This window comes from Carcharhinus amblyrhynchos, chromosome 8 (genome assembly GCF_965287045.1).
Source record: "Carcharhinus amblyrhynchos chromosome 8, sCarAmb.v2.hapA, whole genome shotgun sequence".
Lineage (NCBI taxonomy): Eukaryota > Metazoa > Chordata > Chondrichthyes > Carcharhiniformes > Carcharhinidae > Carcharhinus > Carcharhinus amblyrhynchos.
The window spans coordinates 43,235,283-43,253,385 of NC_137331.1; the positions used below are offsets into that span (position 1 = coordinate 43,235,283).

An 18,103-nucleotide genomic window follows, 5' to 3' on the forward strand; every position below is an offset into this window, starting at 1 on the left:
GAAATTGCTGCAGTTTCAATCCAGTGTCTGCAGCAAGCTCTGCACTCTCTGTGAAAACATTTCCATCTATCTTCAATGCGATGGTAAATGTTCAGATTTTCTAGAAAGTCTCTCGTTCATTCCATTCATGCCTGAAGACAGACATCTGAAGCCACACAATCTCCTCATTCCTCCCCCTGGTCTTCCTCTTTGCCCTGAGATATCTGAGACCCAGCGATAGTTGCTGCTCCCTTCTCCACAGTTCAAAGGCAGCAGTTTGGGAAACTCTGCTCCCTGAAGACCTGCGCTTTGACAATAAATGTTCCTCCATTCTTTCAAATCTTTGTTTTCCCAAGAAACTCCTTTTTTTTCCATGTTTGGTGATATTGCTCTCTCCCTTCTCCTTAGTAGCAGCAACTGGCCCTCCATAGAAATTCCTGTCTTTTATCAACTCCGAATTGATCCAAAACTTTTAGAGTGAATTTTCTTAATTTCCTTAATCATTTCATTTTTATTGGGTCAGTTTGTTTGTTTGCCAGTTTGTCATAATCAGTAAGCATTGTCAAATATATTTGAAATGAGTTGTGTGTCGACACATATATGTGCAGTAAGTTGTCTCACAATACCAGGTTAAAGTCCAACAGGTTTATATATTCGATGAAGGAGCAGCACTCCAAAAGATCATGCTACCAAATAAACCTGTTGGACTTTAACCTGGGTGTTGTGAGACTTCTTACTGTGCCCACCCCAGTCCAACGCTGGTAACTCCACATCAAGACTACACTTATATATAGACAGTGAGTGGATTCATTCAGCACAATTAGCTCTAATCTAATCTAAGAAATCGTAGTCAGCTCAATGAACTTTAGCTTAGGGTACATCTCTTTCTTGAGCTTTATATCAAAGAAAAATAAAGATTTACATTTCTATGGTGCCTTTCACAACTTCAGGATGTCCCAACATGTCTTACAGCCAATGAAGTACCTTTAGAAATGCCATGTTATAATATAGGACAGGTTTATTTGGTATTATGAGCTTTCGGAGTGCTGCTCCTTCATCAGGTGAGTGGAGAGTTGGGTTCACAAACACGGCATATATAGACACAGACTCAATTACAAGATAATGGTGGGGATGCGAGCCTTTACAGGTAATCAGGTCATTACAGGTATAGACAGACAGTGAGAGTGGAGAGAGGGATAATCACAGGTTAAAGAGGTGTGTCTCAAGTCAGGACAGTTAGTAAGATTTTGCAAGCCCAAGCCAAATGGTGAGGGTTACAGATAGGGTGACATGAACTCAAGATCCTGGTTGAGGCCGTTCTCATGTGTGCAGAACTTGGCTATCAGTTTCTGCTCAGCAACTCTGCGTTGTCATGTGTTGTGAAGGCTGCCTTGGAGAACGCTTACCCGAAGATCAGAGGCCGAATGCCCTTGACTGCTGAAGTGTTCCCCGGCAGGAAGGGAACACACCTGCCTGGTGATTGTTGAGCGGTGTTCAATCATCCATTGTTGTAGCATCTGCATGGTTTCCCCAATGTACCATGCCTTGGGACATCCTTTCCTGCAGAGTATCAGGTAGACAATGTTGGCCAAGTAGCATGAGTATAATTGTAAGACTTCTTTCTGTGCCCACCCAGTCCAACGCTGGTATCTCCACGTAATATAGGAAACATGGCAGCCAATTTTCACACAACAAGATCCCACACGCAGTGATATGGTAATGGCCACATCTGTCTAATTAGTGATGTTGATTGTAGAATGAATGTTGGCTAGGACACTACTGTTTGGAGGAAGTGTCAGTAAGACATCTCACAACACCAGGTTAAAGTCCAATAGGTTTATTTGGTAGCAAAAGTCACTAGCTTTCAAAGCGCTGCTCCTTCATCAGGTGAGTGAAGAAGCAGTGCTTCAAAAGCTAGTGGCTTTTGCTACCAAATAGACCTGTTGGACTTTAACATGGTGTTGTGAGACTCCTTACTGTGTTTACCCCAATCCAACGCCGGCATCTCCACATCTGAGGAAGAGTGGCCATTGGCTCTTTTACATCCACCTAAGAGAGCAGACAGATCCTTGGTTCAAAACTTCATCCGAGAGACAGCACTTCTGACGGTGCAGCACTCCCTCGGTGTACAGTGTCTCTTTTTATTTCCTGCTCCACTTTTGGCCTTAGTTCAGGCAGCACTGCGGCACTGGCTGTGTTGGTGATTCAGAGTGAAGGGGGTTTGATTCAAAATGAAAGATTTGAACGTTTTAGTGGCCTCGAGTGAAACAACGGGAAGGCCTGATGGACTGGGAGTCAACTGATGTTAAATGGAAGAGGTTTTGATTTGAACCCCTGCACCCACACAAAGTGCCTCCTGTTCTGAAATGTCAGCTTTCACCTTTAGATATTTTAACTACAACTGGGAGCTGTGGTTAGCAGGAGTTTTACAATGATTCAGGCAAACACTGCTTTGTGTCAACCTGATTGTGATTGGTGTGGTGGGGAATGGCAGGCCACAAGCCAAGTGTTGCCCTTCTCATCTGCCTTAGCTGCACTCATTGGGACTTGTTCTGGCTGTTGTAATCCAGCCGGAGAGATTCTCTCCTTGCTGCAGTTTCAGATTTCCCTCGGAACATTGAAATTAAAGATTTAAGTATTCTTCCTGGCTCCACCTGTCTGCAGCCATCGAGGGGCATATCCTGGAAACCCACCACCCACCCCGCGCCCCCCCTAATCCCTCCCCCACACCCTCCCCCTCTCCCCCCACCCCCACCCCCACCCCCAATCCGGCAACTCCGTGCTTTTAGAATTCCCATACAAGAGCTCATTATAAAATTAGAATTGTCGTTTTCAAATCCTTCCATGGCCTCTACCTCCCCCTACCCTGTCTATAATCTCCTCTGGTCCTACAGCTCTCAGAGATTTCTGTGCTAATCTTGCCGTTTTATACATCTCAGAATTTAAAACCATGAGATATAGGAGCAGAATTAGGCCATTCGACCTACTGAGTCTGCTCCATCATTCAGTCATTACTGGTAAGTTTTTCAATCCCATTCTCCTACCTTTTCCCTGTAACCCTTGATCCCCTGATTAATCCAGAACCTATCTGCCTCTGTCTTAAAGACACTCAATGACCTGCCTCGTCTGTGGCAAAGAGTTCCGCAGATTCACTGCTCTCTGGCTGGAGAAATTCTTCCTCATCTTGGCTCTAAAGGCTTATCCCTTTACTCTGTGGCTGTGACCTCAGATCCTAGTTTCTCCCACTAGTGGGATATTCTCCCCACATCCACCCTATCCTGGCCTTTCAGTATTCTGTAAGTTTCCATGAGATTCCCCCTCATGCTTCTAAACTCCATCGAGTACAAACCTAGAGTCCACAAACGCTCCTTTTCATTCAGAGATTCATAGAATCATAGGACCCTTACAGTGTAGAAAGAGGCCATTTGGCCCATCGCACCTGCACCAACCACTATTCCACCCAGGCCCTATCCCTATAACCCCACATATTTACCTTACAAATCCCCCTGACACTAAGAGTTAATTTAGCATGGCCAATCAGCCTAACCCACACATTTTTGGCATTCCCAGGATCCCTGGGATCATTCCTGTGAACATTCTCTGGACCCTCTCCAAGGCCAGCATATCTTTCCTTAGATATGGGGCCCAAAGCTGCTCACAATGCTCCAAATGGGGTCTAACAAGAGCCTTTTAAAGCCTCGGCAGAACGTCCCTATTTTAGTATCCTAGTCCTCTGGAAATGAATGCTGACAGTGCATTTGCCTTCCTAACTACATTTCCATTGCTCCACCGATGAAGCCTTCAGCTACCTGCGCCCTAAGCTTTGAGATTCCCTCCCTAAACCTCTCCCTCCTCCATTGAGTGAGATATTGCAGGATTTGAACTAACATTCTGTGGATTTCTAGTTCCATAGAGTAACCTTCAGCATGACTGCATCCCAGTACCTGAGGTTGTTGGTAGAATGCCCTCAGGTGACAGTGCACTTGCATCAATCACCAGATAGAGTACAGCGATCCAAGATAGCAGCTCACCACTATCTTCTCAAGGGGCAATTAGGGATGAGCAATAAGTATTGTGCCTAGCCAGCAATGCCCACATCCTGTGAATGAAATTATCGACTCGTAGGTAGGGAGGGATGGAGATGTATGGCATCTTTCATGACACTGCACCTCTTGATTTAACTACTCTGACTATTGTTTTGGTTTCTTTGCTCTCACTGGAGCGATGGAAGTTGAGGGATGACCTGATAGAAGTCTACAAGATTATGAGGGGCATGGAGAGCGTGGATAGTCAGAAGCTTTACCCTGGGGTGGAAGACTCAATTACTCAGGGGGCATAAGTTTAAGTGTGAGAGACAAGGTTTAAAGGAGATGTACAAGGCAGATTTTTTACACAGAGGGTGGTGGGTGCCTGTAATTCACTGCCAGGGAGGTAGTGGAAGCAGATGCGATAGTGAATTTTAAGAGGTGTTTGGACAAATACACGAATGAGATGGGAAGAGATGGATATGGTCCCAGGAAGACTAGGGGGTTTTAGTTAAGTCAGGCAGCATGGTCAGTGCAGGCTTGGAGGGCCGAAGTGCCTGTTCTTGTGCTGTAATTTTCTTTGTTCTTTTTTCTTTATTTATTAGTGTCATAAGTGAGCTTACATTTACACTGCAATGAAGTTACTGTGAAAATATTGTAGACAATCACAACATCACACTGCCTGATGATTCTCATTTTCGCTGCAATGAACAATTATCACTGTTTACAAGAGCGAAAAATAGAATGGGATTGATTCCAAACCAGGAATGACAACTCGGCAAGAATTCTGCGTGATGTTAACTACAAGTTTATTGGGAAATAAATAGTTCTTGGCTTTGTAATAAATTTTGTTAAGTTGGCCAAAAAGCTGTTGCGGTTTTATGTAGTTGAGTGAACCACTAAGCATCTTTAATTACACTTTAAACTCCTTGCAGATCATTACTCCCTCCACCCTGATTCCTCAGTGTTTTCACATTGTTATTATTTCGCTTTTCCTTGTTGATTGCTGACAGACACCGAAAATGAAAATCATTTGTTAACTTTTGTTCGAGTGGGCAAGTTTACAAACTGGCATCTAATCCTTCTCTCTGACACCAGCTTATACCCAACACCAAACACACATCTCTCATGGCACATTTCTACTGAAGAATGTTCTGTAAGGTAAAACTAAATAGAAAGGTTAACCAGAAGCAGTCTGAGAATAGTCAGGAATAGAGGAAGAGCTTCAAACAGATCTATTCTTTCTATTTCTGAAGTTTAGGCGTCTCCTCTGTTGGAGATGTAAAAGTTTAAAATCCAGGCTGACACTCCCAGAGCATTACTGAAGGAGCGCAGCACTGTCAACCATTACATTAATGTCCTGTCTCTCCTCCCAGCTTTCTGTCAAAAATCCCATGGCATTATTTCGAGAAAGAGCAGACAAGTTCCCCGTGATGTCCTGACCGATAATTATTCTTCAACCAACACCTTTTATTCTATTAACAGCTATTAACACATTCTGCTATCTCACCTTTACCCCACTATTAGCACCTTCTCCAATCCTTAATGCTGCCATTAACACTCCTTTTGTTTTGTGTCCATCTTTGTCAATCTTAGCTCTGACCTAACCCTGACCTTCCGTTCTGCCCCACCTCTGCTCCCTCCGCAGTTATGTAGGAGATTTATATGGATTCAGTTTGTGTTTTGGCGACATGATACGAGGGACAGACTTTGGTTAAAAGCAGGTGGATTTTTATTGATGATGTATGACATCTCCCACGGTGCTGCTTCTCTCTGATTCTTGTGCTCGGTGTGTGCCATCATTCTTGGTATATTAATATAGCGCAGACCCACTCAGCCAACAGGAATAGGTACAAGTACGTAACAGACCTAAAATGTTAATTCTATTTCTTTCTTCACAAACACTGCCAGACCTGCTGAGTTTATCCAGCTTTTCCTGTTTTTATTTCAGATTTCCAGCAACCGCAATATTTTATTTTTATTTCTATATCACTAAAAGAAGTCTCACAACACCAGATTAAAGTCCAACAAGTTTATTTGGTATTATGATTTTCAGAGCGGTGTTCCTTCATCAGGTGAGTGAAGAGTTGTGTTCACAAACAGAGCGTATATAGACACAAACCCAATTGCGAGATAATGGTTGGATCATGAGTCTGAACAGGTAATCAAGTCTGGGCAGGTACAGACGGTGTGAGTAGAGAGAGGGTTAAACACAGGTCAAAGAGATGTGAATGGTCTCAAGTCAGGACAGTAGTATGAACCCAAGATCCTGGCTGGCAAGCCAAGTTCCGCATACATGAGGACGGCCTCAACCGAGATCTTGGTTTCATGTCACACTACATGTAACCCCCACCATGCTGCCTGGACTTGCAAAATCTCACTAACTGTCCTGGCTGGAGACAATACACATCTCTTTAACCTGTGCTGAACCTTCTCTCCACTGACATTGTCTGCACCTATAAAGACTTGATTACCTGTTAAGACTTACGTTCCAACCATTATCTTGTAATTGAGTTTGTGTCTATTTGTGCCTGTTTGTGAACCCAACTCCTTGCTCAAAAAACAAAGAACAATACAGCACGGGAAACAGGCCCTTCAGCCCAACGAGCCCGTGCCACCATCTTAACAATGTGCTTTTCCTCCTCCACCCTTGACCCATGTCTATGCTTATGGCACCCCCATTGGAAACCAGATTAAGGGGAGAATAATTTAGGGACAATTTGTTACACCAATCAGCCTAAGACCACATCTTTGGGGTGTGGGAGGAAACCGGAGCACCCAGAGGAAACCCACACAACCACAGGGAGAATGTTCAAACTCCCACAGATACTGGCCCAAATCCATGTATCTGCACAGCAAACAGTGATAGTCACTGAGCTGTCGTGGTGCCCATCTACTGTTCCAGTTTTAAGCATACACAAATGACGCGAAGTACTAGACTACTCTCGAAACATCCAAGAGCAGCCCACGCACGACCCACCATGCGTACGCCCCTCGCTAGACAACAAGGTGGACCGACGCACCTGTGGAGTAAAAGAGAAAAACATCAACACATGTAACAGTTGATTTCCAGGAACGTCCCCAAGGCTCTGATCCTTATTTAAAACAGTCTCCTATAACCCTCCATCCCTATTTCGCTCATGTGTCTATCTAAGTAAACCTTAAACAAGTCCAGCGTGCCTGCCTCCACCACCTTACTTGGCAGTGCATTCCATACTCCCACGACCCTCTGTGTGAGAAACCTCCCTCTAGCATCCAAATTATACCTCTCCCCCCTCACCTTAAGCCCGTGGCCCCTCGTGATATTTGTCTCCAATCTAGGAAAAAGCCTGCCACTGTTTACTCTATCCAAACCCTTCATTACCTTATACACTTCTAATAGAACCCCCCTCAAACTCCGTCTTTCTAAGGAAAACAGTCCCAATTTACCCAATCTTTCCTCATAACCCAGTCCTTCCATACTAGGCAGCATCCTGGTAAACCTCCTCTGCACTCTCTCCAGGGTCTCCACGTCCTTCTGGTAGTAAGGTGACCAGAACTGGACTCAGTACTCCAAATGTGGTGTAACCAACATTCTGTACAACTGCAGCATTAGACGCCAGCTGTTGTACTCTATACCCCTTCCTATAAAGGCTAGCATACCACAATCTTTCTTCGCAACCTTCTCCACCTGTGTTGCCACCTTCAAAGATTTGTGTACTTGCACTCCCAGGTCCCTCTGCATTTCTATACTCTTAATAGGTCTACCCTTTATCATGTAACTCCCCTCTACATTATTCCTTCCAAAATGCATCACCTTGCATTTATCAGGATTAAATTCCATCTGTCATTTATCTGCCCAATATACCAGCCTATCTATATCCTGATGTGTTGCCTGACACTCCTCCTCACTGTCCGCCAATCCTGCCATCTTTGTGTCATGTGCAAACTTGCTGATCACACCACGTACTCCCTCTTCCAAGTCATTTATATATATTACGAACAGAAGAGGTCCCAGCACTGAGCCCTGCGGCACACCACTGGTGACAGACCTCCTGCTAGAAAAGGACTCATCCACTACTACTCTCTGTCTCCTGTTACCTAGCCAGTTTTCAATCCATCTAGATACCTGGCCCTGTATCCCATGAGCCTTAACCTTTTCAACCAACCTACCATGAGGGACTTTGTCAAACGCCTTACTGAAATCCATATAGACGACATCAACGGCTCGTCCTTCGTCAACCGTTTTTGTCACCTCCTCAAAAAATTCTACCAGATTCGCAAGGCAAGACCTCCCCTTAACAAAGCCATGCTGCGTATCCCTAATCAGATCGCAACGCTCCAAATGCGTATATATCTGATGAAGGAATAGCACTCTGAAACTTGTGATTCCAAATAAACCTGTTGGACTTTAACTTGGTGTTGTGAGACTTCTTACTGTGCCTACCCCAGTCCAACGCCGGCATCTCCACATTATATCACTAAAATGATGACTGGTCATTACCATTGAGAAAGTGACGAGAGAAATTCAAGTTCTTCCTTCCTTTCTGTTTTCTTCCTTCCTCCCTTGCTCAGAGTGATGACGGTGTATGATTGTATCTTTGATGTGGTTTCGCTGGCAGTGATATTCCATTCCTCTGGTTGTGGTTGTCCACAGGCTCTTTCTGAAGGGGTACAGCGGGACAGCAGGCGAGCAGAGCAGCTTGGTTTTACACGGAGCAGATTTCAGCACCAAAGATGTGGATCACGACAAGTGTATCTGCAAGTGCGCTCAGATGTTAACAGGAGGTAAGGTGCTCCACCTCAGCCATTCCTGATGTACAGTTCAATTGCAACTCTTCATTTACTTGCTACATCTGGCTCAGGGATTTGGCGCTTAGCGAGGTTTGATCATTCGATTGCTACTTGTTTAAGAATAAACTCTAAATCTGGCACTAACTTAGGTGATATTCAAAGTCAGGCTGTAACATGGAGTGTAGAAGAGTGAGGGGGTGACCTTACTCAAACATATCAGATCCTGAGGGGGGTTGACGGGATAGATGGTGAGATGTTTTCACCAGAGGGAATCTCTTGAACAAGGGGACATTGCTACAAGATAAAGGGCCAGTCGTTTAAAACTGAGGTGCGCAGAAATTTCTTCTCACAGAGGTGGTGAATCTCTGGAATTCTCTGTCCCAAAGGGTGGTGGAGGCTGAAGCATAAGAAGTATTCAAAGTGGAGATGGATAAATGTTTGATAGATCGAGGAATAGAGGGCTATGGGCAATTGGCACAGAAAAGGAGTTGAGGCTGGAATAGATCAGCCATGATCATAATGAATGGTGGGACAGGCTTGAAGGGCCAAATGGCCTGCTGCAGCTTCTATTTCTTGTGTTCCTTTGTATTCTTATGAAAGTACATGACTGGGTTTGCACAAATTACACTGATTGGGCTTGTACTAGTTGCGCAGAATGTGTTTGTATAAATTGTACAAACTGACCATGCTAAATTGTCCCTTAGTCTGCAAAGATGTGCAGGTTAGGTGGATTGGCCATGCTAAATGTGCAGGGTTACGGGGATAGGATGAGGTGGGGAAGAAGGGTCTGTGTAAGATGCTCCTTCTGACTGTTGGTGCAGACCTGATGGGCTGAATGGCCTCCTTCTGCACTGTAGGGATTCTTGGATTCAATGGAAAATAATGTTGGGGGCTGGGCTGTTGTAGAAGTGAATCGAGGCAGGTCTTTAACCAGCTCACATCCACACTCTGAACAAACTGCACTGCAGCTTGCAGAGGAAAGCTAGCCTAGTGTGAAAGTCACATGGGGATCAGGGCTACATTTTCCCACCCACAAGGGTGCACAGGTCGGGTTTTCCTGAGCCGGGAATGAAAATTTGACCCAATGTGTGTAGAGGCTTGGGCAAGACAAACTCTGTTAGTTAGAATATAGAATTGTCCAGAAAGAGAAGGGGTCAAACAGGGTGCAAAGCACATTTGGAGTGTATGTATGTGCAAACACATGGGGAGTGACAAATAATATTTGCAAACAGCAATCCTTGAAAGTGGCAAGTGGATCAAACTGTCCCAGAAATGCATTTGAGATCCTGAATTGTTTAAAACACAGATGAAAATCAAGGACATTATATTAAATAAGAAGTCTCACAACTAGGGGCGTGGCCAAGTTCTAAAGTTAGGGGGAGCGAGCACATAAAAAAAGCACCACGACGCACACCAAATAATTTTAAATTCGTTATACTTTTCTATTTTGTATTTAAAATCAAAACATAATAAAAACACGTGTTATTTATTTTACATTTTAAATGTAAAATGAAAACAAAACAAAGCAATATGATAAAGGTATGAAGCAATTACAACAACTTCTTTCATCGAGGCTTCATTCCAGCAAAGTTATCCATTACCTTATTATAATCTACCTTAGTAGCCAACTGTCTTTCAATGGAAACCAAAGTTAACCCAGACAACCTATCCTCGCCCATTGTAGAACGAAGGTAGGACTTTATGTTTGAGCGGCTAAAGGATCATTCCGCAACTGCGCTAGTCATTGGTAAGGTCAGAAAAATGTGGTACAACACGGACAGGTTAGGATAATCACCAAATCTATTTACCCACCCAATCTTGGCTGGTGATGTCTGTCGGCGAGGGATGCTTGGACTCGACTGCCCGTTCATCGCAATAGCTGCATATTTATGTCTTTCGCGGCCTCTGCAATTATCCTCGTGATTGCATGCCCTCTCAGGAGATTGCATGCCTGAAGTCCCCGTATCCATGTCGCATCCCGCGATTGCAGTACACGGATCGAGGACTTCGGATCTCGGGAAGAGATGTGAGGGGTCCGTGAAGTCGCTCCCCCTGCTCCCCTGCTAGCTACACCACTGCTCACAATGCCCGGTTAAAGTCCAATAGGTTCATTTGGAACCATGAGCTTTTGGTGCGTTGCTCCTTCATCAGATGCATGGAAGTTAGTTCACAAACACGGCATATATAGGCACATTGTGCTAAATGTTTTAGAAATCACTGGCAGGTCTCAGTTGGATTATTGAACACTGAGAACTGAACTTTCAGAAGGATGTGGAGACCTTGGCGAGGGTACAGGGAGATTGAGCAGAATGGCAGCAGGGATGAGAAGGGATTTGAGTTCAGTGGAGAGACTGGAGGGGCTGGGTTTGCTCTCCTTTGAGCAGGGAAGGTTAAGGGAAAATTAAATGTGTTCAAAATCATGAATGGGTTGAATATGATAAGATGGGGAGAAAATGTTTCCAGTGGCAAGGAGGAGAAACAGATTTAGGATCATTAGAGATAGGGAGAATTTTCTAATACAGCGGGCTGTTGTGATCTGGAAGGTGCTGCCTGAAAGGGCAGTGGAAGCAGATTCAACAGGAACTTTCAAAAGGAAATTGGAGAAACATTTGAAGGGGATGGATTTGCAAAGCTATGATGAAAGTGCAGAGGGAATGGAACTAAATGAAGCTCAGTTACCAAGAGCCGGATGACCTCCATCGTGTTGTATTAATCTATGACTGTTATATGCAACTAACCCATGGCTGTAATTTTTCTGTACTCCTGCAGGCTGGTGGTTTGATGCCTGTGGGCCCTCAAATCTGAATGGGATATATTACTCAGCAGGACAGAAACTGGGCAAGTTGAACGGCATAAAATGGCATTACTTCAAAGGTGCAAGTTACTCTTTACGCACAGTGACCATGATGATACGGCCTTCGGGATTCTGACCTCAACAACTCAGCCCACGCCCGATTACTAACCTGAAATGAGATCGGGACAATTCTGGGAGCTGCCTTCCTCCAGAACCTTTCCTCTCTCTCCATCTCCAAGGATTCGAAAGAATGTTGACTTGCTGTTTTCCACTTGGAAGCATCGCCACCCTTCTTCATTTTAATACTCATTGACTTGCCTTTTCTTGGCAGTCTGGTCTTAATGAGGGGCAGAAGAGGGGGGGAAAATATCTTTTCATGTATGACTTAACACAGGATTGCTGAATATTAGCGCCATTAGTGCTCTGACTTTGGACCTGCTGCCATGTCTCATCAAGCCTCATTATCGGATCTGCTGACAACTCCTGCCTAAGGACAGAGGAAGATTCCTTTTCAGAAGTTCCTTTGGAAAAGCAGGACAAGTGTGTGGGGTGGGTCTGGGCACAGTGGGGGCGGGGGAGGGGGTGGAGGGGAATGGGGACGGCATGAAGGAGGATCCAGCAGCACTTTTGAGAAATGGCTTTTTGCTACAACAACCAAAAGCAAACTCTGAGCCAACAGGCAGCAGCTGTGGGAGCCAATCACTGTGCTTGTGAGCTGTTTGTACAACATGTCTGATATACAGTGCCTCTGAGAGGTTCTAAATGAGGCAAGGCCGCTAAGGAACAGACTTGAACTAGGTTTATCCGAGAGAAGAAAGGAAATGTTTTATAAACTGGAACCTGAAATTAATTCAAGTGTCTCGTAAACACATCTAAGCAAGGTGTTCTCTAGAGTGCATATGCAATGTGGTCAATGGCTTTCTGTGAATTTCAATGTGATCATGCCAACATTTGGACTTGTTTCCCTCTCCACTTCACAGCTTTTGGAAAGTAACAATAGCCCAATCCTTGCTGATTTGATTTTGACAGTGAGAAACTTGTTAGCTGAATGAGAGACGCACAGGGATTCAAATATAAGCGATCTACCTCCCTGCCAGGGAGAACCCAATCTGCACCAGGCCTTCACCCCGGGAGGTAATGGAGGGGACTGGAGAAACTCAATTCAGGGGAGGCAATGGCCTACTGGTATTATTGCTAGACTATTAATCCAGAAACTCAGCTAATGTTCGGGGAACTAGGGTTCGAATCCCACCACGGCAGATGATAGAATTTGAATTCAATAAAAAGTATCTGGAATTAAGAATCTACAGATGACCATGAAACCATTGTCGATTATCACATCTTGTTCACTAATTTCCTTTTTGGAAGGAAATTTGCCATCCTTACCTGGTCTGGACTACATGTGACTCCAGAGCCACAGCAATGTGGTTGACTCTCAACTGCCCTCGGGCAACTAGGGATGGGCAATAAATTCTGGTCAGCCAGTGACACCCATGTCCCACAAATGAAAAAACCCTCTAGCCAAGAAGCAGTGTAAATATCCATTAGCACAGTATCCCTGAGAGTTCCGTCTATTCCTATCAACCTGCCAGCGTGAAATTCCAGGGTTCATACTTTGTTCAAAGTGTATTTTTGCAGTGGATACAGATGTTGCAGAAGAATTTGATTCCATTTAGTTGATCTCCCCAGGAAGTCTCAGTTTCACCAAATGTGTAGTTTGAGTAGTTTCCCAATCCACACACCAACAGACATTGGATAGAAAAATACCAACTGGGTTGTCAAACCTATCCCATACACCAGGATGGTCAAAGCATCTACCAGCCTGTCTCCTCTCCACAGCCTTGTAGCCTCCTGACAGCTGTACAGAAGCTCTGATCAATCCATGGATTATCGTTTCTGTAAAGTGTTTCCCATCATCAGTCTTCAATTTGCCTTCTCATTCCAGATCATAACAATCACTCCAATTGTTTCAGACCTCTATCGGTGATGATTCTGTAATTTGCCATTCACACTTCCTCTACTCCCACATTCCATTTCTGTCCTTGTCCCATTACCACCCACTATCATCTTCCACCATCATCTCTTTGTTATTTTTATCTCTCCTGCCTCCCATCCTGTCACAGGCCATCCTTTTTAGGTATATCAGAACAAGAGGAGGCCATTCAGCCCACCCTGTCCTCATCACCATCTTTCTGATATGCGTTGCACTGACTAAGGCTAACCTGTGATCAGCTGCAGACAGTTGTAACGGAACAATCTTTATTTGTACCTCCCGGACAGAGAAGGCAGTAGAGAGGGCTGTATAACAAAATGCTCAGCTATGTAATATTCTACCCCAGTGTTTCCCAACCTTCTTTACATCACGACGTTCCTTCATACTCAGAAACAATTTTGAGGCACACCTTGTATTTTCTCCAATGGACCTGTCCTCTTGCAAAAGCCCTTTATCTCTAAAACCTCCTTAAAAAAGGAGGTGATGACCTCGTGGCATTATCGCTAGACTATTAATCCAGAAACTTAGCAATTAACTGGCCTAGATGTGACCCCAGGGCCGTGAAGTCCTCACAAACATGCCACAAAATAAGATTCAGAACAATTAAACATTAATGTCAACAAACTAAATCTAATCTTAATCCAACCCTAATTGCCCCTCGAGAAGGTGGTGATGAACCATCGTCTTGAACCGCAGCAGTCCCTGAGGTGCCGGTTCACCCATGGTGCTGTGAGGGAGGGAATTCCAGGATTTTGACCCAGCGACAGTGAAGGAATGGCCAATACATTTCCAAGTCAGGTTGGTGAGTGACTTGGAGGGGAACTTGCAGGTGGTGGTGTTGCCCATGTGACTGCTGTTTTTGCCCATCTAGGTGGTAGAGGTTATGGGTTTGGAAGGTGCTATCTAAGCAGTCTTGGTGAGTTGCTGCAGTGTAGATGATACTCATTGCTGCCACTGTGCATCGGTAGAAGAGGTTGGGGATGTTTATGGATGTGGTGGATGGGGTAGCAATCATCATTTCAATATCAGGCAGCCCTTCAGTTCTAAGGACAAGCTTTGAGTCTCTTTGCCAATCGCTTCTGGCGAGTGAGTGGCTTTTTCTAGGGGTCAATTAAAGCTTCTTTGAGCCCTAACTTGGCATGAATGATGTGGTGGGAAGAGGAATTGAGACTGATGAATTTCTATCTCTGGTCGAGGTCAACTACTCAACAAGAGTCACAGCAGTCTCACTGGAAAGCAATGAATACTTTTGCAAAGCAATTGGGCAAATTCAAATCATTTTCTATCTAGTTAATAATAAGTTTGGCACAAAACTATATTCGCTTGTTGATATATTGAAAATGATTAATAAGGAGTTTGTAATGATGTATTACTAATCTTCTGGTGCACAGTTCCTTGTGTACTTATAGTTTGTCTTTTAATTGTAGCTTGGCTTGGATTGTTTGAGTCTAAGAGAAATGATACCGTATCTTGTACAGCAGATGTTCTCTCCAGTTCCAATATGGTTGTAGGTTGTGAGTGGAAACATGCAGAGATAACCAGGAGGGGAAATCAATCAGCCTTCTCACTTAACAGAACCTGATCACTGGATTGTCAAGACAAAGGGAGGAATCCTGATTGAAAGCAATGTTCCAGGGACACCTTTGGCAATGGCACCCAGTGCGGTCACTGCATCAGCGATGGTACTGATTGGGTGGGCTGTTTTGTCCTGGATGGTGTCAAGCTAGTCGTGGTGCATTGGGAAGCACCTTTGGAACAATACTGCATCAATCAGTTTCACACTAACCAGGCTGGATCTACAAAGGGTTATTTCCAATTATGAGTTCCTTGCTTCTCTGTTCCACCTTGCTCAATAAACACAATGTAAATGGCTCTTATTCAATCAGTCAAACTATTTAATACGTATTGAAAAGTAATACTAAAATCATTTACCCATGCAGTTCTGAGCAATGCTAAATTACATTGCTCTATAATATTAGAATGTGCATATCCTGGCTTCCAGTACCTGAGCAAATTGTGATGTGTTGTTAGTGAGGTTTGCCTGTGAGGATCTTTGATTCCTAAAGCTCTCCACCATTGATGGGGTGGTGGTTTCCTCACGTCATGCCTGGGTCTGTTGTAGACTCACTGAAAGAGACTAATCGCCGTGAATGGCCAATAACTCCATTATTATTGTATCATGTGTGGTGGGACAAGTTGAACTCAGTAAACCCACAATTCCTGCCTTCCTGTCTCTCAGGAATGAGGCGAGATGTCGAGAACACCTGAGGGAATTCTGCATTTATTTTGTTCTTGCAGACGGCTTTTTAAAAGTAAAACTATTCTTTGCACATGCATATTATAAAGAGATTTTCTGATAAACCATTGAAAAGAGTGTTGTGGTATTTTGTCATTCCTGGCACGCTCACTTAAGGTAATACAAGTTACATAAAATTAGACATGTTGATTGAGGCTTGCTTCTTTCATTTTCAAATATTATGATTGGAACAAGTTTTCTGTTGAGATTGTTTTTGCTTGCTCAGAAATAGCTAACCAGCGAGAGCAAAAGTGCAATCTTGAGTTTTGTATTTTAATGACCGTTTTCTGCTTGTTCATTTTGCACCTGGGAACCAGGAATAGGAACAGTACTTTTTTTATTTTGGACACTTACTCCAGGCTAACTAAATTAAAACTGGACAGCTTTGTAAGATCCTTCCATGTGCTGGACTGGTCTGGTGCTGGATTTCCCACATCAATCATCCTTAAGCTGCCAAAATGGGACAGCCAACCAATAATTCCAACAAAAGGAGAAGGACTTGCATTTCTATAGGATCTTTCAAAAACTTCAGGAGGTCCTGAAGCATGTTACAGCCGATGAAGCACTTCTTGAAGTGTAGTCGCTGTTGTAAATGTAGGAAGCGTGGCAAACTATGTGTGCACAGCAAGATCCCAAAGTTAGCACTGTCATAACGACTAGATAGTCTGTTTCTCTTCTGTTGAATGAGGGTGAAATATTGGTTCAGGACACTGAGGGAAACTTACCTGGATTTTTTCAAAATGACTCTCCTGATGAAGGATGGCGCTCCAAAAGCTCGTGATTCCAAATAAACCTGTTGGACTTTAATCTGGTGTTGTGGGATTTCTTACTGTACCCACCCCAGTCCAATGCTGGCATCTCCATCATGCCCTGGAATCTTTTATATTCAACTGGGAGGGCAAACTGGGCCTTTATTTAACGTACATTCAAAAGGCAGCAGCTCTGACCGTGTGACACACATGCGGTACTGCATTGTATGTCAACCTGGTTCTTTGAATACAAGCCTCTAGAGTTGGACTTGAACCCATCACCTTGAGAGTCAGTGAGTGGCACACACCGAACCAGCTGAAACCCTGTCTATTCATCGTGTGGAATGATTCCGTCCAGAAAGTGTGCCAATACTCCAAAACCTTGTTTCGCTGTGGTACCTTACAGCCAGCTGTACAAAACAGATCTCCCTCTTTGACTACAGTTCAAATATATTGCATTGTCTCGAACTTACTTTGTGACATCCTCCTTGCAGGGGATTCTGTTGAAATATTCTGCAGCAGGTATTTCATTCTTCCTTTCCATTGATCCAGACAATGTTGCGTTCTGAAGACCAGAAATATTAAACTGACTCACTCCAACATCCACTCAATTTTATAGAATCCCGACAGTGCAGAAGGAGGCCATTCAGCCCATCGAACCTGCAATGACCACGATCCCACCCAGGCCCTATCCCTGTAACTCCACACATTTACCCTGCTAGTCCCCCTGACACTAAGGGGCAGTTTAGCATGGCCAGTCAACCTAATCCACACATCCTTGAATTGTGGGAGGAAACCGGAGCACCCAGAGGAAACTCACGCAGACACGGGGAGAATGTGCAAACACAACACAGACAGTGACCCGAGGCTGGAATTGAACCCGGGTCCCTGGTGCTGTGAGGAAGCAGTGCTAACCACTGTGCCAACCTGTGCTGCCCCACAGTGCCCAATGTTTTAAAAAAGTGCACTTTAATTAAAAGGTTCTCATGTTCAACATCTATAAACTTCAGGTTACCCAAACTCTGATGTCTATTTTCCTAACTTGCCCCAGATTTCATTCACCCAATCACTCCTGTTCCCTCTCCTAACACTGGCTCCTGGTTAAACCTGAATTCTATCATTCCTACCTTTGTTTTCAAATCTTTCCTTGGCTGTCCCTCCCTGTCATCTCTTCCAGCTCCACAAACCCTCTGAAATGCTGCATTCCTCGAATTCAACCCACTTCAGCACCTTTTATTTTCATGCTCTGACATTAGTGGCTGTGCCTTCAGCTGCGGGGCCGGGGATCGGTTGTGGGGGGGGGCGGGGAGTGGTGCTGGGCCCTGGAATTCCCTCCGTAAACCTCTCAAGGTTTCTTCTCTTTAAAGGCACTCCTTCAGATCACACTTATTGGCCAAGCTTTGATCACCTGTCCTCCCTGTGGTGGCTCAATGTAAATACTGTTTGAGTACACTCTGGTGAAGCACTTTGAGACATGTTACTGCTGTAGCAAAG

General features: G+C 44.3%; 1 protein-coding gene across 1 annotated transcript in view; it reads left to right on the forward strand.

The window, feature by feature from the left end:
• LOC145346976 (angiopoietin-1-like) overlaps nucleotides 1-12,111 on the forward strand; it is a 148,408-nt gene extending 136,297 nt beyond the window's left edge. The window contains exons 8-9 of the mRNA XM_080194856.1: nucleotides 8,641-8,771; nucleotides 11,547-12,111. Coding sequence (XP_080050982.1) covers nucleotides 8,641-8,771; nucleotides 11,547-11,707 — 292 coding nt within the window. The 3' untranslated portion in view covers nucleotides 11,708-12,111. The remainder of the gene's footprint in view (nucleotides 1-8,640; nucleotides 8,772-11,546) is intronic.
• The last annotated feature ends 5,992 nt before the right edge of the window (nucleotides 12,112-18,103 follow it).